The sequence below is a fragment of the Anticarsia gemmatalis genome, chromosome Z, assembly GCF_050436995.1.
Source record: "Anticarsia gemmatalis isolate Benzon Research Colony breed Stoneville strain chromosome Z, ilAntGemm2 primary, whole genome shotgun sequence".
Classification (NCBI taxonomy): Eukaryota; Metazoa; Arthropoda; class Insecta; order Lepidoptera; family Erebidae; genus Anticarsia; species Anticarsia gemmatalis.
The window spans coordinates 10,784,107-10,807,663 of record NC_134776.1 but is presented as its reverse complement, the minus strand read 5'-3'; the positions used below and the strand labels follow the sequence as shown (position 1 = coordinate 10,807,663).

Here is a 23,557-nt window from a genome sequence, read left to right as displayed (position 1 = left end):
GTTCGGCAACATGTGGACAAAATTGTTATCGAATCGCTATTTTGTAGACAAAGCCTCTTTTTTTTATAATTCTACATTAAGTAGGTATACCCTACCAACTATGTTGTAAGTCAAGAAATTTTGGCTGCTGCACGTATTATAACAAAAAGTAACCCAATGTTCGATTGGGTGCTGAGTTGTCGAGACAAAAGCCCACGAAAATTTCGACAAAGCCCAATGTTTTTCGTAAATCTTGTAAAACAGTACGGACAAACTTTAAGACTATTCAATCTTTGATGTCATTAAACGGAAGTACACCAAAATCTATCTAACAAAGGATAAAAAGCTTAGTAGAAAAAGTAAAATTAAGCAACATTACATGTCAGTACATATTTATAGGGTGACGCGTAAAGGTCACGATTCTGCGAGACTCCTGGCGTTACGATACGATGCGACATACGATATACATGAATTCGCAACGAAAAGATTCTGCTTTTAACACGAACCCGTCCCCAGGGCAAGAGCTGGATACGCTTTATATTTTTAGAAAGTAAAGAATCCGTTCCTCTTTGTATTTCACACTCCGATATATGCAATGATCTGGCAACAGAGGGGAATGCTCCGCAAGCTTTGGTGAACAAATAAAAGCTCCAATGAATATCTCCCTCACTCCGTGAAACTTCAGTATTTCTAATAAATATTTGGTGGACGATAGTTGAGTAAGAGTAACAATGTTAGCTTCGAACACTGACAATTCGATGTCAATAAAGAGGTATCACGCTACACCATAGCTTGTTAAATATTTTGGCATGTTAGGTCCCAGGTCACAATTTCCGGCCGTTTCAGTTTTGCACAAGACAGTGCTTGCAGTGTTAATGCACGCATACGTATTTTTTTATTTCTCTTAGTGACCTACATAATGTCAGTGCACTAGAATTTTAACGAAATCCTTTTCAACTTTAAAAAATAAATTGTACCTCTAACACTGAGTTACGTAAGTTCATTTCTAAAAGTAGAACACAATTATAGAGGTCAAAAACCGTTTTATGTATTAGGAATTATAGATCCCAATTCTTAGGTACGTATCCATGTTTCCTATTCCTAATAAGATTTAGGCCCAAACCTTGTCCTAAATAAAAATCCCGCTGGTTCTGCCACGCTGGCGTGTTCAACGTAGATGTCACCTAGCTCGGGTGTTACAGTTAACTTCACGTCGCTGAGCTGAATATAAAACAAGATTCTTTCCACTCTTCCCACATATTTCTGCTGCCTTGTCTATACATATAGTACACCTCCTCCGAGACAACTTTACTAGAGGTCAAGGCGTAATTGCTCTGGTTACTGGCCTATGTCAGCCTTTAGTATGGGTTTAACAATAGTAGAAGATCGATCGTTAAACTTTGCTCTTAATTTGAAGGTACCGCGCACCATTTGACGGTGATCAAACTTTATGAGCTGATTTATCACAGTGCCTAGATAATTAGTGAAAAAGCGATAAGGTGAGGCGCATTGGTCGTGCTTGGTACAGTCGTTCACAAATTGAAAGTGGCGCTGTTGTCCCCGACCTCTCGTCCTGGCCTCTTGCCAAGAACCCCGGTCGATTCGCTGCCCCCCGCGCGGGGGCGGGCATCGCCTGGGTAAGGCTCCAGCCGGATCCTATGTCTCGACCTTATTTTCAAACGAATGTTTCTTACTTTCGCTCTTAATGTGAATTTAAACTCCTAATCAGGCCTGGGAACATAACATATAAACATAGTTAAGCATTAGCAGAACAGCGCTGGTGTAAACCGACAGCGACCGGTATAGATTTAATTTATCATTCCCCTGACATGTTCTGTAAGCCTCCATTTGTCCTAGTTTAGTAATGACCAGAGGATTACCGGCTATAATCTGAAACATAGGTGGGAAGAGGATTCGCTGTAAAGGTCATATGTGTTGTGTTTACCTATGAGTGAACAGTTTATGTTTGTATCCACTTCTACGGTGTCAGCCTTCACAACATTAATCATGTTGTCTGGACGTGATGGCCCTAATGAACGATGACCTCGACTTGCTGTCACACAAAGGTGCGATCAGAGACGTCGCGGCTACACCACTGTAGCCATCTTTCTCTTTCTACTATATTTCCTTACAATTAACATAATTTCAATAATTTCTACCCGGCCTGAGAAATCCTAATATTTTTACATAACAAGTTAAAGTAATAAGCTGGTACCTAGTAATTATTAGGACCGTCCACTTCCACGTTGTCTACCCATTTTAAATATTTGACACAATCATTATCTTTTAATAATTTTATAGCAATCAATTTAAAGGACCGCGTTCTCGTAATACCGTATCAATAAAAAAGAGCTGATCTCCTATAATAGAATTGGGTGAAGCCGCAGATACCACTGGAGATACATACGTCAATATCTCATTACACATCATAATTGTTTGGCCCTTTATTCGTCTTATCTCGTAATTCCCTGTTGATTGTCGGGTCCTTTATACGAACCAATTTACTAGTAGTGCACTCTCTGTTTTCATCAAAGGTAGCTAACAATAGAGCCAGGTCACTATTTGTGTACCTTAAATGATTGTGTAAGCAGCAGACTTTAGGCTGTGAACAACCCTTGAATACACAAACGGGGAAGAAAAGGCTTTGCAAGGTACTAGGTACTTTTCCGTCCTTTTATAACTTACATATTCATTTACATTGAGTATCTTCGATATGAGATTAGTACTATAGTAATAGAGACACACGTGTTAAGTGCTTGCTTCGAGTCAGGATCATGGGGGCTATCACGTATCTCAGTTGTCAAATATTTGAAAGTCACTACCCTGTACATTGTTTTCCCCCTAAGAATGCTGTGGTTAGCACGTTACGTCAAAGCAGCAATGTACTTAATAATGACCATCAATTTGACGTACACTAGCTGTCAACTGAGATACGTGATAAGCCCGCAGGAAAGTTGATTATGTATCTCCTGGAACCTATATTTTCGATTTTGACAAAGTTCTTTTGTCCTAATATTTTTAAGTCAAACTCTAATTAAACAGTGCAATTTGTTGAGGATATCATATTCAAATTATTTGATGTTTAGTAAAAAAACTGTTTGGTCGCATAATAGGTATATGTTACATTGTGGCTATATTGTTCTGAATTATTGATTATTCAACTAGGCACCTATTCAGCTAATAAGTGCGACACTGAAACAGTAACAGTAAAGTTTTAGAAGTTAATAATAAACTGGACCGGAACGCCATACTTTGTTGTTGTTTCACTTTTCTTTTCACGATTACTTGTGAATTTGTTAGCCAGTAGGCACCTTTAAGGAACACCTATAAAATAGCGTATTGTATAAGCTTTAACACTATACTACGTTAAGTAGTAAAGAAAACCGAATTATCCTGTCATCAATGTTATAAGGTAGCCAATTAAATTCATTTCTTATCTTTTGAGACCAATTTCACATTATAAAGTTATACAAAGTAAATTCATAGGAGTATTCACATTTGAAGTTGCAGTAGCACTAAATCTGCACAAAACATTTTTATATAACGGCAATATAGCTATGGGAATAACCTATTTATAGATTTGTTGCACTGGTGATACGCAACGTACGTAAACGCAATGCCCTATCAATATTTAGGTTTAACTTCACCAACTGACCATTGAAGTGCGTCCAGGGTCTCTTTCGGGATAAGTACTCTGTAATGCGCAGCGATATCCGATTTTGTTGTCGCACTGACGTTGACAGACGGAAGTCTGGCCCCTCGGCACACTGCCGCTTTTAGCTTAATAAAACGTTACATTAACTGAAGAGGCTTCATTTTATACCCAATTGGACCATTTCATTGTCCGCACAATGTCGTAAATTCCCGATGTATTTGCTACTAAATCACTTCAAGTTTTTATTTGTTCATACCAACCGTAACATCTTGACTAACGAGAGTTTAATAGCAAGGAAAGTAGAGTAATTTTGTGTTAATTTAAATAAATGATTTGACTGATAAGTAAATATTATGATGGTTAGAGTATTACAAAATTATCGTCTCGGATTTCAGTAATTGGTTAGAAACATAATAATTCATTTTTTGATCCTCAACTGTGCTTTAACTCTGATCACTGGCGTCAGATTATACAGCATTCACAGAATAGGAAATAAACACACATCTAATCTACAATATAGCAAATTCAAATATTTATTTGCACTTTGATTGCTATTAACGCAAGGTAAGGGCCGATTACAGTAAGATGTCCAACATAAAAGACTTTCATAACAGTGTGCTATTGTCCTTTAGTAAAATATAACCAGACTTTCAAAAAATGTGATTCAGAGAATTTTATAGGTGTTTTATTACCGCATTAAAGATAACGTTAAAAGCCAGATCGCACTGAAGCGTTAGCGAAGCGTGGAAGCGGAGATGTTTCTTCTTGTTTGTATCTATTATTAGAATTTGTACTTCTTCGGCATGTTAAGCCCAGCTGACTGCCCCAGTGCTGCTACCTATTTACAACCCAGTTTTAGCGTAACTTGTTACAAACACACCACATCCCGCTTCCGCCACGCCTCCGGTACGGTTGTAAGTGACGTGGCCTTATAAGATAAGCATTTCTAGTAGCTACAAGCAAACAACCTTACTTGAACAATAATATCCGTTAAAATTATTTTCTATTTTGATCCGTCCAATTTGATATAGTTTCATCTAACACGATTAACGTGTCTAGTGTCTATAAACCGAACACGTGAAGGAGGCCTTAAGCAAACGAGTGATCACTATGATACGAGTATACGAGCCTCTTGACTTACAACAACGCTCCACTCTGTGACTACGTATTTATGAGAGATTCCTGCCTTTGAGGACGACTTTCAAGGAGTAGAGGAGCTTTGTCCGAAATATATTATGCTTAACGTAATTTAGCTTGAACGTTAACTCATCAGCATAGTTTAGGATAGCAGACACGATCAAGCGGTCCTCACCCCTTTAGCTTATTTTATGCTAACTTGTTTGTTTAAATTTGTCCTGCTCATTTACCGTTGAAAACTAAGAGGAAGTTTTTGATCATAGCGCCACTGCTCATAATTTATTGCAGTGTTTACTATGAAACCAGATTAAGAAGATAATAGCGAGTTTGTTTCAACGGATTTTAATAGATAAAACTTTAGTTTTTTTCTATCCTTCTCCAGTGTCTATAAAATATATTGTAAGAATGAATTGTACATGTATTGTAAGAAGAATAAATGTGAACTTTTCTTACATACATTTTTCAAATAGCAGCCATGTTGGTCTAATGGTAAAAGCTGTTCGGAACTGGAGAGCGGTATCTGAGGTTTTAGTTCGGTCTGACAAAAGTATTCGGATTTTTCTATTTCGTAGGATCTCAGTTGCAAACCAAAGCTAGAACTTTATCGGATAAATGGCGATAAACTTTGCATCCTATTCGTCCCTTATTCCTTGCTGGAATAGTATGTGAATCTTACAGTGTTATTGCAAAACCTGTAGTATTATTATTTTACAATATTTTCTACAATTAATTCAGATTCTCACTGAGACGGTAAATAAATAAAAAAAGACTATTTCAATAACCACAATGATCTGACAATAACGTTATTCAGAACAATTGGTTGTTCTATCATTATAATAAGATCGCGACCATTGTAGCGTCGCCGCGTTGTAGCAAAATAAAACATTATAGGTATTCATCATGTTAGTGTGATCCTCCGTACCTAGTTCAGGTTCAGGCTACGTAAACAACGTCTTGGTATATTCTTTACTCGGGAACAATATATTTACTCATAATATTTGCCATGACGTGACCAGTAATCAATTTCAACTTTAGCCGCAGGCTGTCTTGCAAATTCTATATTTTTTATGTATACCAACATTTAATATTCTACTGGGAGGTGCTTTTATACTCAAAGGGGCAATAGAAAAGGGATTAGTTGGGAAGTGTGCGGGAAGATTAAAACGTGAAGGTTGTTTTAAAAGTTCTTTGAAAAATGTGAAAGTTTTGAACCCAGTGGTCAAGTACTTTGTAGTTTTAATTCCAGCTTGCACATTTTTCAAGGTAACTAGTTTTTAAAGTAAAATAAATAACGAGATTTGCTTGGAATCTTTTTATACAAGATAACCACATCAAACTATGAGGTTTTAACTTAGCCATTGTTAACGACGGAATAAGACTTTAGTACTAACCTTAGTACATTACATACAACACAAATCACAATGCAACGAACTCATTGTGATTAATTTTGCTTTACGTTTAACGAAATTATTAACTTGAAAATCTTTTGTAATTAGAAAAATTAGATTATGAGTTTTCCGATAAACTTGTTAAAGAAAATTATTAAATTTTCGTCAGGCGTTAACTTATTTGTATAATAAAATTCGTGTGGACGCGTGCGATAAATTTGAATTTTCATTACAGTCGTTAATCAAAACGAAATCAAACAGAATTTCATTTTAATCGTCTGTATTTGTTTTATTCTGGCTCGATTCTTTTACGCTAATTAATTCAGCAAAGTTGAATAACGTCGTTTTATACAGTAGACCCGTGTCAGGAGTTCATGACGTGTTTGGTTGTTGTGTGTATATTGTACACGTCGTGCCTCGACTGATACCTTTGAGTTTTATTGGAACTATTGTGAGCGACACGGCACACACGCCGCACACCTATATGGCTAGCATACGGTTAACAAGCTGGACGGCGGTATAGAAAGGACAAAAAATGAACAATAGATTTAAAACAATATCGCGTGTGGACACGGTGTACCGATATCCGTGCTTTTGTGAAACCAGCAATTTGATTGGATAACGAAATCCTGTATAAACTACTTGTATATATTGCATTCGTGCTGTATGCTGTATCTATATTTTACTGATTTCATTTGAGTTGACTTATTTGATCGATTAAAGAGATTATTACCTATATAGTAATTTCATATCGTATGTTTTAACTGTATATTTATTAACAGCATGGATGACATCGAACTGAAGAACATTCAGCTGCAGTTCCCGAGCGCCCGTCGCTTCAGCGGCGAGGGAGGGTGCTCGGAGGTGCGCGTGCGCACCGACCGCGGCGACATCGTCGTGGCCGTGCAGGGCGACCGCGCCAAGCCGGCCATCATCACCTATCACGATCTCGGTCTCAACTGTAAGTTATCCACGTGTTATATTACTATTAGTATCATAAATTATTATGCTTCAAACAGACTTTCTAAATGCATTTCTTAAACTTCATATCTATATTATATTGTTAACATTTTGATCCCATAAACTGACGAATGGTCAGTCTGCGTGAAGCTTAATTTGTTTCTATTAGACAAGTGTGCAGAGAATCGAATTTGCAAACTACTTACCTAGAAAGTTCTGGGATTCCGTTCCAACTATTTGCAGTAAAAGCATTGTGTCATTTTATAGGTTGGTTTTATGTTTTCCATTTAGTGAAGAGAACTACTTTCACGCCATACTCGCCTGTAGCGTTTTAATTATGTTAGCGTTTTTTTGTCTGTACTCTACCTTAAAAATACATTGACGCAGCAACTCAAACGCTGTTATTTCACGTGATGCCTCATTCAAATATTTTTACAAACGTTTGGTCGACTCTTTGCACATAAATATTGCATGTTTTTACTTTCAGGTATGCTTATAGGTAATAGTTTGTCTTTGTACGGTTTATGTGAACATTCAGGCAGTCGGCCACGATAATGAAGGCTACAAATACACGCAGGACGCTGCACGATGCATCAATAACATCTGCAACAGCTGTGTTCTTGTAACTCACTAATAACTGTCATTTCCCCGAGACTCTACCGCTTTAATCTACGGCGTGAATAAATCATCCATCTTTAGCCAATAAGTATTAACGGTATATATTCCTAAAACAGTAATTTTATTACTCTATTTACGGGTAATCTGCTAAAGATTTGATTATTTCTTGGTTTTGTTGAGTTTATATGACAGTTGCGATGAAAGATAAGGCAAAATACACCAAAAACCACGTTCACAGAAAAACAGGAGCTCAATTTTATCACAGGGTCTGATGAAATCGTTACACTACATAATTTACATGTCGGGTTCGATACAAGTAGCAATGATAGCTCTGCCTACGTAAGGTTTAATCTTCAATAGTATGAGTACGTAAACGCCGTTATTACTGCAAATGAGAAAATCCACACACGCAATGTCCAGAACTGACATAAAATACACAATACAAGCGACGAACGTGCCGCCATTCCCGTAACGTACCATCCACTATTATTATTACCTTTTAACTACCGGTAAACTTACCAACATAAACCACTAATAAAATCTACTTCTAAACCATGCCGTCGGTTTACAACGCACCTCGCGTCGGTATAAAAGCTAAACAGGTAATCTACAAGTTTCCCGGTATCAGGAAAATCAATTTCAATGTACACCGTTGTTTTCTCACCATAACAGATTTTATCCGCTGAAAACACCTTTTTAATGTTTAATTAAAGCAATATTCAACACCTGGAATCGCTGGCGGCCTCACCTAGTGCGGTAATAAAAGGACAACGCTTTGTGTCGCACGAAATGACAAAATTGTCCTTATATCAAGAGCAATTGGTCGACTGGAATGATGATGCAATTTTTGGATTGACGTTTCCTTTTGACCTATTTAAAATCGAGTCGAGATATTCAGTTAACGTGAACTTATTTTACATTTTTGGTACCAGAATGTTTTTCTGTTCGTATGGAACTTCGGGCTCGTCTTATTTTTCTACGGAAAGTTTTTGTTTCCGAACAAAGATTTCATCTCTTTTCAAGTCCTTATTAAAATATTTTATGAAAATAGAATAATAAATTTCAATCGTTATTCCTGTGCGGTATTGTCGCTATTTACGACCATGACACTTATGGATTGATGAAGTCCCGACTTGCCGGAAATGAGTGGTACATCCAGCGATTGGGTCACGACCTATTAAATGAGCAAGGTTGTCCGTGGTCCCTAGGATGTCGGAACAAGCGATATCTATCTATTTTAAAGACAGTCACAGTATAGCAGTAGTTGCTTGTCTTTGTTCCGTATCATAAAATGATAATGAAAAGGTTAATAATCACAGCAGTGGAATGTTATTGTAGGCAGAATTAATTAACCTTATTTATTTAAACGTTATAAAATGAACGTGAAGTACCTGATCTTGAGGATGTGAATTACACACGATCAGACCAAGTATTAAATATTACCTGTAACGTTTCGTGGTTTTAAATAATACAAGATTATGATTCAGACTAAAAATAATTAGTATTGCACCTATGTCAGCGTAATGAAAGCTTTATATAAGAAATGGCATTCTGTTTCATCTAACTTCAAATAACTGATTCTGTTACCGACCTCGTCACCCCATTATCACTCCTTTTTGATGAATCTATAATTCATTGCTATTGAAATTCGCAAAACTCGGGAGTTCGCTCCTAATGTTCAAATCAATAAAAGCTTTTAAATTCGTTCAAACATAGTCTGAATTCGAACCTTGTGAATGTGATGAAAACGTTTAGAAACAAACGTTAAATTGTGTTAAACATTCAAGCGACGATTCCTTGCTCTGTATTGAACATCGTAAATGTTTAACTATAATATTATCTATACATTGGGCCTGTGCCACACAAAAGGTAAGTGCCGTCGGCGAATCAACATTCAGGATATTTGGCTGTGTTTTATAAATAGTGACGTACTAAAGCTGGAACACGTGTATGTAGTCATATTATCATTTAAATTATTAATATTCTGTGTTTATCTCTCATTTAAGATTCAGTACTAATGTAAAACATTCATGGCGGAAAAATATTATTAAGATCTCGGTCCTTATCATCGTGTTTCTCAAAACGGTAATTGAAATACATAAAGCAGTGAGAATGTAAGAGGCCACATCAGCAGAACGAGAATCTAGGTCCTCATTGTAATGAGACCCTTATTGATTACGTAAGTTCGGTTACGTAACTCGCGTGCTACTAGAACGTAAGACAAGTTTTTCAGGTGGTGTACGTTTGTATCATTCGTATTGAACAAGATAAGCCATGTTTAGGAGTCATGCTAAGACGTTGATGACGTAAAATACTCGTCAGATATCTTGACATGTTTAACATCGATCACCGGCCGGTATGAGCCCGCATCTTGTCATTCAAGCTGCTTACGGAAGCGGCTAATAGCTTGTCGCTGCAGAACGCTTATAGTACGTCAAATTGTCCGTGTTTATTGGCTTCCAAAATAAGATTGTGACAACGTCCCACGAACCCATATACCTACACGATTTATATGTGACGTTATAAAGATGTAAAAATATGTACAGATAATGTTTTAGATCCTCAACAATTGTGATGAATTATAATTGAAGAAAAATAATGACGTCAATTAGATAATTTTCACTCAAGTTTTAAGTAATGTGGCACGTGTAACGCGTTTAGTCGTTATTATAATTCTCAATATTTTTCATGTAGACGGTATAATTTTTTCAATGATACTTAGTAATGATAATACAATTGAAATAATAATATTAAGATTTTTTACCGAGAAATACTTATCAATTTATTCTCCCAAAAAAAAAAAAGTACTTTATGTGTTCGGAACGATACGACTGCTTGACCTATTTTACTAGTCGCCAAAAGTATTGTTTTCTTTCTGAACCATGGAAATATAGATATTTCTTTTAAAACTACATGGTTAGACAAAAGTCCCATCCTTCACTATTTTCTAATATAATCCTTATGCCGTAAGTAAGAACGGTCTAAGTTTTAACAATATATTTTCATCTAGTGCTAAATTGTTGTTTTATCATATCCTTTGTACTTGGGACACACACTGAAATAAAAGAACTGTCGTAATATTATGAAATTTTTGAGACTAGATATATCCACTAAAGGAAAATTTTACATATGTTCTATTCAAAAGTACGACTTTTAATGCACTTTAAGAAATTTAACTTACTAAGTACTACGGAGAAAATACGCGTTAAAAATGTATCAAATCTACATTACCCTAAGTCTAGAGTGACACAGGGCCCACATCAAACTAAACCAATGTGGACGAACATTTGATGAACAATTTCTGTTTTTTCCTGCTACATACATATTTTATCGCGACGAGTGGCCGCTACATTATGCTCGGCGAACAGTACTTTTATTTCTAGTGACTGGTTACAAATCAACACTTTTACAAATTAACTTAACAAACGCGGAAGATATGAAGAAATTTAGTTACAGATTTTATAACGATAAAATATTTGTGAAATAAATGAAAACTTCAGACTTAAAAATACATGAAGAAAAGAAAACTATTTGTACGTATTAATGTGAGGTATACTGAACAAACTATGTATCGGGGTAGAGAAAAACTGCAGACAAATTTTCAAAACATTACAATATACGTATTATATCTGGGGGCACGGAAGTGCCCCCGCAAGTCGAGCAAAAAAAAAGCGGCACGGCCGTAACATCCTTTTCTCGAAGCAATTCGGGCTATTTTTGACACCCCTATAATTTCGTAGTGGATAAAACAAGAAGCCTGGATTTTCAGCAACTAATCAGTCATTGTATAAACACGGTATATTTAAAATTTCAGTCAATTTGAACCAGTAGTTTAAGAATGACAACTTGTTAAAATTTTGAATTTTGTCACTCACTGATTCACTGACTCACTGACTCACCGATCATCAAAAGTCTAAGGTACTTCTAGCAGACTTAGAAGCTTAAAATTTAGAATACAAATAGGGTTTAGTGTCTTAATCATGGGAAAATTTCAATATTTTCTAATTTCGGTCAAGTTTTCTAAATACACTAACTGCAACAATAACTTTGTAATCCCATATAAATGTATAAGATTACAAGGTTACATTTGCAGTTAATGAATTAAATTATTATTTCTGTAGAAAATAAAATAAATAGGTGTAAATATGTATCTACTATATGAGACATAACGGGAGGGGGTATAGGGTGGGTAAGGGTGTTTAGCCCATGAGACTGAACAACATTCCCATAGGAAAATATGTTGAATTATGAAAAAAATACGGCTTTCCATACAAATTGGACTTATGTTTGCTCTATTCGCTCTACAAAAAGAAGTGAGATGCCATCAAAAACATTCTGTAAAAACCTCAAGTCTCGCCGTAAAAAGTTGTGAGATCTATATAATACCAAGTCGATTAATCTATTTAGTCTCTACTTAAAGGACCTTCTGTCTTAAGTTATTACGTATGTTATTATCATGCCAATTTTAAAAAATTACCTTTAAAACAAATAGATCGACTTGGTCATCGCAAGAAAACACAAATTCGCCATTAACATTTCAGGAGCATTAACTTCTCGTCGTGCTGTGTAGTGTGATACATACTAATAATCAAATCATGCGATGGCCAGGTCGGTCTATTTGTTTTAGAGGTATTTTTTTTAAATTGGCATGATAATAACATACGTAATAACTTAAGACAGAAGGTCCTTTAAGTAGAGACTAAATAGATTAATCGACTTGGTATTATATAGATCTCACAACTTTTTACGGCGAGACTTGAGGTTTTTACAGAATGTTTTTGATGGCATTCGAATTTTTGACGACAAATTCATCTAAGTATAAAATAAATATTTTCTGCCCCATAAACTAGGAGCAAAAGTGTATCAATGGAGGTGCTGGGATTTGAACCCAGGACTTTCAGCATGCGAAGCAGACACTCTACCGCTGAGTTACACCCCCGTTGGATGTTCTAGCCGAAATAGCGGTTCTATACGAGCGAGACTCCCTGCATACAGTGCATACATTGTATTGCAGTTTTAACTTTTACTTTACAATTAGTTAGCGAATATAACTGGTATAGAAGATACATTTTTAAAATTAACTGTTTCTAAAGTGGATCTCTTCCGTTTGTCGTAAGTTAAAATTATTTAGTATTTTAACTGACGACAATTTAATTATTACAGATTTAGTATTATTTGATTTTCAATAATAAAAATAAGTAGAATTAGTCCTTAGAAGATATACCTAGTTGAGATTTAAATTCGAAAAGACTGAATAACTTCAACAAATAAGGAATTTTCTTATTTTTTTTGAATATACATACACAAGATAATGATAGGTATATAGTTTATATTAGTCAGGAATAATGTTCTTAACTACATTTTAAGTGATGCAGCGTTCTTTCGCATACGTACTGTGAGTCTGTGACTCAAAATACACGAAAACTCACAATTTTAGCTCTGTTTTATAATAGTAGCACAAAGAGTAGACAATTTAACGAGAAACATAGACGTTGAAATGAAAAGGGAGCAATTGTGTGTGGGTGTAGCACACTATCATATAAATCTTATGACATGCCACCGCCTACGGAACTCGTAAGGATCTTCAACCATTTAATATCGACCTCCCTAAAATAAATACACTCGACATTCTTTGGCACGAATTTCTATATACTACTAGAAAAATTGCATCAAGTGCATAAAACATTTCGTAGTAACTAGACTCCTAATTTTACAACGTATGTATTTGTCTAACAGTTATGCTTTTTGTTCTCAATACTTTAATCATTACTGCATTTGTGGTTCTTGTTTAATTAACAGGTATCTATAGTACAGTGGAGTATAAACCGAAGGCACTTTAGATTTATCCAGTCAACCGTCTTTTTATTGCGGCAATCAAATGATATATACGTAGTTCACAAGATATTACGCTGCCAACAACTATTTCAATTGAAGACAATTTTCTTCATTATAATTAAAAGAATACTTAATTTCCTTACTTTATATTTTTTTGAGTCATTGGAAGCTTGTAATTGGGTACGTTGATTCGTGTCGGTATCGATTCCTTGACTCAACATTTGTCGGGTAGGTACAATCCGCACAATAGCCAGATAAACAAAAGACGCAAGTCACGCTCTCGCCCAGACATTATTTCATCGACTATACACAAAAAAGGGTTTATAAAGAAAATAAGGTAAAGTAACAAAAGTTCGACACATTTTGTAAAGATTCCATTATGCTAGCAATCACCAGGTAAATAAAGACATACATAACTAAATAGTATCAACACACACTATATTCAGTAGTTAAGCGTTACCTATGTTGTTGGTAAATAGTAATTTACTGTTCATATTTAAATAATATTGTCTTCAGTACATAGTTTGCGTAGTTTTAGATGATTACAAACAATCTCGTGATAGTGCGATAATATAATTGGGCAATTAATTAGTGCGGTCGTTGAGTTAAACCAATTAATTGGACGGGTACCACTCCTACTACCGCTTTCAATATATCAAAGAGCCAGATTGTCACAGATGTCGGCGTGAATTAAAACACGGATGCAGCTCTCGCCAATTAATTTGTGAATCAAATAACTGTCCATCGCTCACATTCCTAATTCCTGGATGTGCGACGTTCAAATATTGCATAACTTTAATAATTTCTGCAACTATCTGTTGTTGCTTACTTTTCGTTAGACTGGTATAACATTGCAAATTGTGATGCATATAGCATAGCGGATCATTCCTGGAAAATTAATTCCCAGTGGATTTGAGAAACCTTTCTAGGCTTTGATAATATAATATATACTCGTAACTTGAAAGCTTCCTGCTTTCAGAGTCGGTCATCGATGAAATACCGTATTTCTTTGATGCTGATATTGCTTATTAAAGTTTATTCAAGTATAGTTGTTGTTGAGAAATGAAAGTTATTTTGCGGAATAGTGGTATAAATTGCTTATAAAATGATTGAATTTTATGACTACTTTTGTCTGGATTGCGCTGCCATCTTGACAAAGAATAGAACGAGTACTGGAACCCTCGGTGGCTGTAAGAGGCTACTTGAGTGACGACAGACGACTCACGACTCACTACTTCCTACTACGGTCTGCCACAACACCTGTCAAGGGTAATTGTCGCGCAACTGTACACAGTGGACGTTTTAACATGTCTAGCGTGCGGTACTTACTTTACAAACATACAAATGATAGACAGGACTACAAACTAGACTCATACAGTTGTTTGGTGACAAACATATTTGTTTTTTTACACTAATAGGTCATAACTCGGCAATTAATAGTTAGGTGATTGCCCAAAAAATAAACAAATTGCCAGTTATGAAGATGTCTAAACTACAAAGTATTTTTTTAAAATATTGAAACCCTTGAAGATTTTAACTGGAAACTTCATACGAGAATACATGTACATATTTTATTAGCGAGTACAAAGTTTTTAAACTTTGACTGTTCATATGTAGGAGTTCTGTCTTCATTTTTAATATTAAATCGATGGACAACATTTTTTTTAAATAAATTTATCTTTGGTGGTTAATGGAACAGATCTTAATAAACCACTATTATTTTAATACACAATAGTTAATCCGATTGGTAAGAAATATATAACACAATGTAATTAGGGATAAACTTTAGGCTTGCGCACCTGTTATAGCGACCTTATTAAAACTAACTAAAGAGTAATAACGAGTTACGAGGTCTATCTTAACCCAATTAAAAAGGTGTTTCTGTTTGACAAGATCAGTACTAACAACGATACATTACAAAAGTGTATACCAAACTATGCATCCATACTACTTTGCATGAATTGTTCTATACTTATTATTATATGCGTTTAATATCTCCCAAACTCTTGAGTAGGCGTCAGTCTGTCTCTGCAAATTCTGAGCGCCCGACCATTTCGTTTCTATTAAAATCCGTTCACTAGTTTGAAAGTTATAATGACATTTGAGTTGAAAAGCGCCGCTTTACCAGAGATTTTGGGCGAAAATTGTTAAAAATGGTACTTTATTGTGAACTTCTTTATTTAATATACGCTATATAACGGATTTTATACTTTACCGTTAGAGAGAAACTCATCTTACATAAGTTTATGGCAATTTTTTATGCCTCTCTCTTAGCGTTGCTCCGGAATTTTTACTGAAACTACTCTTGTATTCTTAGTCTTCGCTGTGAATAATATAATCATAACATATAGGTACACAATAAGTTTACAACCGTCGCCATGTTCCACAGATATTAGTATTTTCCGGTGCATGTTTTCTATCTGAAAACGTAAGCACATATGAAAATTTAGGACACATGATTGAACAAGGCCTCCGACGGCAAATCGGATGTAAAATCTTTAAAACGAAGCTCCTATAACTGCGTTTCCACTTCGTTGGCACCAACATGCACGTATAAAAGAAAAGTACCTGCTGAAAGATTATTATCCGCCGATAGGTACATTTATTATGTTTGTATGACGTCGCTAAGTGGTTACATTCAATTTAGGTACGTTTACAAAACGGAGAAGACATCTTACTGAAAGCCGTCATGTATGTTACTAAATGGCTAACTAGTTCCATTAGCGAAGCTGCAGGCAAATTGGCGTAGAATATATCTTATTGTTGCATTACTTAATACAATTTAGGAAATACAGTCTCTCCAACTTAGTCCATAATACGAGAATGGTCTAGTATCATAGAGAAGCTTCTGCAAGCTCACTTACCTAGGAAAATTTCGGAGTACCTGCTTTGTGGGTAAAAGCTTACGCGAGTCAAACAATATTGTCTAGAGACACAACATTATAGAGAAAATTTAGGAGTATTATAAAGTAAACGTGTCGGTAAGCGCTTCGAGGATGTTTAATACAAACAGTTGGAATGAAGAGTCTGTTGCGCTATTGTTAGCTTCTCCAATGCCTGTTAAACTTTACAGTTGCACTACTTAACTACTGCTGCTCCTTAAATGCCTTCGCAGAGGCCTCTTTGTATACTTGAAAATGAAAATGCAAAACGAACATTTAACTATTGTGGTGAAATGTAAATGATCGTTGAATTTTTAAAACCTCAATGAATAATCTTATAATTAAAGTGTAAATCTATGCCTGATTTCTTAAATTGGAAATCAATTAACCTTTTTTCAAATCCTTAACTACTTATTGTCCAACTTTCATGGTATCACTTACATTTACTCAAGAATAATAGAAATATCGAAATAGCTTGTATCTGCATTTAATAGTCGGATTATCTCAAGTGGTTCTATGAATTATATTTAGACGAATTGTATAATCTTAATAACGAAATATAGAAGTACTTACGACCAAAACCCTAAATATAAGAGTTTCTGAGTATGTACGAATCAATCAAATTGTATGTAAATGTCAAACTGTAACTATTGAGTAACAAATCGCGTCGGTACTAAATAACGTAGATGTACAACGTTGACAGGCTCACAACCCATATTACTTTTATTTTAATAAACGTTGCAAATAATGCCGAAAATTTCTACTAAAACTGAAGGCAAATAGCTTTTGAAAATACTCAAGAAACATTGTTACGACGTCACACGGCAACCTTACCGCGCATTACGTAAATAGCTGTTTGCATTTTTGGGCTGCAGCATTGCACACCGGAGACGATGTGCCTGGAATTCATTCCACTATCAAGCGCTTATTTATTTATTAACACCGCCTATTAAAACACGTTACACCCTTGTCTTGATATTTTAGTGATAGAACGTACCCGGTTCGGGGTGCGCTAGCCCGTGACGCTCCTAGAAAACGGTAAATTACAGAATATCGATAAATCTTCAACGTTCGCTGGAGCGTATCATTTATATATCTACTGTTTGCGAAAGTTTGAGCTTTGCGGCTTAACCTCCGCTGCGTTACAGCCTGTTGCCGATTCGTCTTTTACTCAAAGATATTGATTAATATTTTGAGGAAATGTCCTCGCTTTTTCGTCGAATCACAATTATTACCGTGGTTGGTGTAGTTATTACTTTATAGACTAGTAGTGATCTAATTTTATTTATGTTTTTTATGAATACAACATATCAGATTTTTAAATTATGAACTGTTATGCAATACATTTTAGGTTGTTTACCCGTTTTCGTACAGTCTTTGTAGAAAGCTATCATAAAGTTAAACATTTTAAACATAGTTCTATTTTGACATTTTAAATAATGTGATTAAAATGCGCGAACATACTATCACAAACGATGTTTGGTTTTGTTAACTTCCTAATCCGAAACAGACCTGGAAATAAATTCCGACAAGTAGGTCGCTAATACATTTCAATAGTTGGGAAACAAAATTCGAACGAGAAAATTGTTAGCTGATGTAAAATAGCCCAAGTTTGTGAACTCAGAGAATAAGATAAGTGATTCAATCAGACCCTGACCCACAAAGAATCGCAACAATATGAACGAAAACATTTTTCCACCATCACTCTACAATTTCGTAAAAAGGAGTTCTTCGGTTCCAAACTTTGAAGGACCTCTAATTTCAACGATTCCGGTGCAAAAAGTGATTTCGTACAGAAAATTGAATTAACCTGAATAAGGTTTTACGAAACCTGTAACATTTTGTAAAAGTAACGGTTTTACCAAAAAAATATAGGTGTATTTTCTTGATATACCTGTTTGTCCAAAAACAGCTCGCTGCAATGGACTAAAAACCTTTCGATCCTAAAATCATTATCCACTAGCATCGTGTTTTTGAGGGAGATTTACGTCAAAGTTTGGCTTGGAAAAATATTTGTAAACGACGAGAAACGATAGTAATACTGCTAGCGTCATCCTAATTTTGGGCAAACGTCTCTCCCTATTAGTTAACGAGTAAATGAATTAAATTAAATGGAAAGATTACTGCAAGTTTACGGAACACCATTGTTGCGAAAAGTGAAGCAAAACGGGCTGTACAAGAATGTTCAACGTGTTGGGCCATATTTTGATAAAAATAAAAAAGGCTTCGGGCGAGTGTTACGTACGGGCTTCGCTCGGAATGCAGCGCCACTTTTTCCAAATATTTTTAGTTCCTGGAAGGCTCGGGTGGCAATCCCTGTTGTACAAAAGTATAATTGACTTTTCTGTTAAAACGCTTTTCAGTTAGAGCCTGAGATTAGAACTGAGCTATAAATGGCGTAAACCGACATCGTTGAATTGTTAGAGTATCGCCTTTGGGGCTCCCTTTGGGATTACGGGTGAAATGGTTTATATTAATTAAATCTATGTTGACCTGGGATTTAAGGCAAACACTCGATACTTATTAACCTGCACCGCTCAACAAGCTTTCTTTATTTCTTTACAAGGGATAGTTTCTACGGGAAGAGTATTTTCTGCAAATATTTTGCTTTGTTGCATATTTAGTGCGGTGTTTGAATTCCTTAAACTTTAGATCGTACTGTAGAGCTCTGTGTTTAAGTAACTAAATTCTAGTCAGCTAAGACATATATTTCATCAGCAGAGGAGTTGCTCTAAACTAGTTAACGTGGGCACTGAAGTTAACGTTGTTACAGCTTAAGCTAAGGTCTCTAGATCGTCGGTGAGTAACCAATGACCACTCTAGCATTTATAGCAAAGGGGGTAACTTTCTGTTTAACACTAATAAGCTGTATCGATCTAAGATCGCCCTTGACAATTAGTAATAACGTCAACCTTGAACATTATTAATTGAACGTTTAATTATTAATTTCTGCAATATCACTGATAGAAGTACAAGGTGCTTTTCAATAAAAAAAGACATATGTAGGTTTAGGGGGATTAATGGATGTGAGTGTGACATATTAATGATCCTGTATTAAGCTTATACGTTATTACGTAACATAACCTCTTAAGTTATCATTAGAACGTTAATAATGCAGAAGCACTTTACTAACGAATGCTGCCGCTGAATGTCTCAAATCACCGCGTGTGGCTCGATTCCTGACACTGGTTGCCTACTTTTAATAAATTCTTTGATGCTCACGACGGTTATTAGGGATGCGTTTGCTTGCTTTTTTTTTAGATTTTAGCATTGAGAAATACTTATCTTATCAAATTGGTATTGTATGTTTTCTCTAAAGAATTCTTTTTCTGCCGCCTTAACTCAATTGCATCAAAATTTTCGTCTGCGAAATTCGCTTTAGTTCTCACATTTTTTTCTCCGCAGACAATAGTAACAACAGATAAAAGCTTAAAGCAAAACAATGATGTCAGATATTTAGAAAAGGGCTTCAATAGGTTCTACTGAAAATGAAAATGTATTCAGCGATGTATTGTTTTAAACTCCACTAACGCTTTATCCATTGTACTCACATGTTACAACGTTGACTTCCTTTTGATGCCTGATGGCCGTACTATTGTTTATGAGACTGCAAGGCTTTCTTATTTTCTTAATGCACTACACAAAGGATCGATGAGATCTAGTCCACATTGTTTATCTTGAACATTCTTTGCTTGACCGTCACAGAGAATATCCTATTACCGCTGTGTGATAGATATAAGGTTCGTGCAGAGGTTACACGGGCTCATGGGCTAATTTTATTTGTATTTCATACTGCCTTTGTATGTATATTGTATAGGTATAGTCTTAGTCGTTAATAAAATCACAAGTGATATGAGTAATATGCATAAATTATAAGCTAAATCGGTTTTATCACATTTTCTATTCTCGAAATACGTTTTTACTCAGAATGCCAGCGTCGAATATTATATAACAGTTTCCTTTAGAGCGGCCGTCGTTTTACTACTCCTAACTCCTCTAAACTTGTTCTCTTGTTTTTTTTACTTCGCTGCTTTTACACGGAGCAGTAATTGTGAAAAATAGAAGTACGCCGATGCATGGCGCGAGCTACGCGAACTCAATCTATCTAGAAATTCGTGCCAAAGACGTCGCAACGTCGGAATTTAATCCTTTATATTTGATATTCATTGTATAAATTTTATTCTACCTTCGTGATACTAAGTTATCCTTATTAACGTGAATAAAATGTGTCAATGTACATAAGTGTTCTTGTACTATTAATATTTAAGACAACTTTGAATTTCTAAGTTATGACAAGTATTGACAAGAGATGGTTCTTATGTAGTCATAAGAATCATTTCTTGTTAGTTCGTTTTTCGCGTACTTAGTCCACTCATTAATTAGGAATCTAGTTAAAATTGTGTTTATGTAAATTAAACTTAAACAATATATTGTTTTTGATCGAATTGTTGTATAAAAGCTGAGTCCATTGAATCAAGTAATTACTGATAGCGTCCACAGGCACAGGGTTAGATGAGATGGGAGTATGCGGTGGCTCTTGCGTGTCGCTCTATAAGCGGTCAGTGCAAGAGCAAAGCAATCAAGTTGACACTGGCCGCTGATTGCTCGCATCGTGTCACTTACCACCGATCGCTATCACAATAATGATCTTTTACTCCTAAACAACCACACATTTGAAATATAATCGCCCATTACTCTGCTGCGGCAATTTGAAAACACGAACAGTCTATTGAACTAGGAACGAATGGTTTTGCTCGTTAGCGATTTACCGAGACGCATTCGATGGATATATTCATGCCAAAATTGTTTGAACTGGTTCCGAACTTACATACAGATAGCGAAGTATAACGATTGTTCGTTATAAATCTCACCGCACCGTTTCCTGAATCCTCTTCTAAACTCTCTTGTAGTTACTTAGGATGTTCTACCTCTTCTATTATTGTGTACGCGTACAAATAAATCCTAAGATAACAAGGAAGATTAAAGTAGTAGCGAGATTATACCAAATGCCGGAATAAACAATATTTCTTAACAAAAATATCTCATGTAGTTTTCTTTCAAGAAATTGTCTACGTGTTTTGAATAGGATTGAAAAGAGTACGTGGGGTATAACTTTCTTATGTGAACAAAGCTGTGCAACATTAAGTACAAAATTAGGTAACATTATTAAAATTTTCTTAATCATTAGCGTAAAAGTTTTCTTTTCACTCCAGACGTTGCGTGTGATTTATCTGGTGTTTGTTATCGTGATTCTCATGGTATAACAATGTGACCTTAGTCGTGTTGTGACCTCAGATGCACCAAACTTTTATGCACAGTTAAAGAAATAAGAAATATGGAATATAATTTTATCTTTGTCAATGTATTCCTCGCAAATAATATTGTAGGAGACCCGGTATTCTGTTTATAAAGCTCCTTTCAGTAGCAGTGTAAAGAAGATTCTTAAAGAGATTATATCTGGGGGCACGGAAGTGCCCCCGCAAGTCGAGCAAAAAAAAAGCGGCACGGCCGTAACATCCTTTTCTCGAAGCAATTCGGGCTATTTTTGACACCCTTATAATTTCGTTGTGGATAAAACAAGAAGCCTGGATTTTCAGCAAATAATTAGTCATTGTATAAACACGGTATATTTAAAATTTCAGTCAATTTGAACCAGTAGTTTAGGAATGACAACTTGTTAAAATTTTGAATTTTGTCACTCACTGATTCACTGACTCACTGACTCACCGATCATCAAAAGTCTAAGGTACTTCTAGCAGACTTAGAAGCTTAAAATTTAGAATACAAATAGGGTTTAGTGTCTTAATCATGGGAAAAATTTAATATTTTCTAATTTCGGTCCAGTTTTCTAAATACACCAACTGCAACAATAACTTTGTAATCCCATATAAATGTATAAGATTACAAGGTTACATTTGCAGTTAATGAATTATTATTACAGTAGAAAATAAAATAAATAGGTGTAAATAGGTACCTACTATATGAGACATAACGGGGGAGAGGGTATAGGGTGGGTAAGGGTGTTTAGCCCATGAAACTGAACAACATTCCCATAGGAAAATATGTTGAATTATGAAAAAAATCGTCTTTCCATACAAATTGGACTTATGTTCGCTCTACAAAAAGAAGTGAGATGCCATCAAAAACATTCTGTAAAAACCTCAAGTCTCGCCGTAAAAAGTTGTGAGATCGATATAATACCAAGTCGATTAATCTATTTAGTCTCTACTTAAAGGACCTTCTGTCTTAAGTTATTACGTATGTTATTATCATGCCAATTTAAAAAAAAATACCTTTAAAACAATTAGATCGACTTGGTCATCGCAAGAAAACACAAATTCGCCATTAACATTTCAGGAGCATTAACTTCTCGTCGTGCTGTGTAGTGTGATACATACTAATAATTAAATCATGCGATGGCCAGGTCGGTCTATTTGTTTTAAAGGTATTTTTTTTTAAATCGGCATGATAATAACATACGTAATAACTTAAGACAGAAGGTCCTTTAAGTAGAGACTAAATAGATTAATCGACTTGGTATTATATCGATCTCACAACTTTTTACGGCGAGACTTGAGGTTTTTACAGAATGTTTTTGATGGCATTAACCTTTACATTAGGGCGCAAGGTATAGAACTACATCAGAATATTAAATTATTATTTGTATATAAAATTGCATGTCAACTTTAGAATGGGTTAATATTACTTATGAATAAATGATCGTCATAATGTTTAGAAAGCAGTCATGGTTTTATAGGACGAGACACGCTCACAACTCTCTGTGAATGAAACCTTTTTACACATTGACGTCTTCAGCCCATTCTGAAGAGCTTCGCAGAATAGTTGAAAAGGACACGGTGTGACTAGTTTATATGAGTTTAAAACCCGTCGAGAATACTGAACGCCTATTTGTTCGGCTTTTGGGTCACCATCTTGAATTGGTTTGGTACTGGATATGGTTTTTATCGTTATTGAACCTTTTCTGTTTTTGGGTTTGCTAAATTACCCAGTCGCTGCATTATATGACGTGTAACAATCTTTATGTTCACATTTCCGTTCATAAAACTTATATGGCCCTTAAATACAGAGCTGCCTCTTACACA

General features: G+C 35.4%; 1 protein-coding gene and 1 non-coding gene across 6 annotated transcripts in view; one reads left to right on the top strand and one right to left on the bottom strand.

The window, feature by feature from the left end:
• LOC142986154 (protein NDRG3-like) overlaps window positions 1–23,557 on the top strand; it is a 66,929-nt gene that overhangs the window by 7,594 nt on the left and 35,778 nt on the right. For all 5 annotated transcript variants that reach the window (XM_076134443.1, XM_076134447.1, XM_076134446.1 and 2 more), the window contains one exon: window positions 6,942–7,120. In XM_076134443.1, the coding sequence (XP_075990558.1) occupies window positions 6,942–7,120 (179 nt within the window). The remainder of the gene's footprint in view (window positions 1–6,941; window positions 7,121–23,557) is intronic.
• Window positions 12,605–12,676, bottom strand: TRNAA-CGC (transfer RNA alanine (anticodon CGC)). The gene has a single exon. It is a non-coding gene; the product is annotated as a tRNA-Ala (tRNA).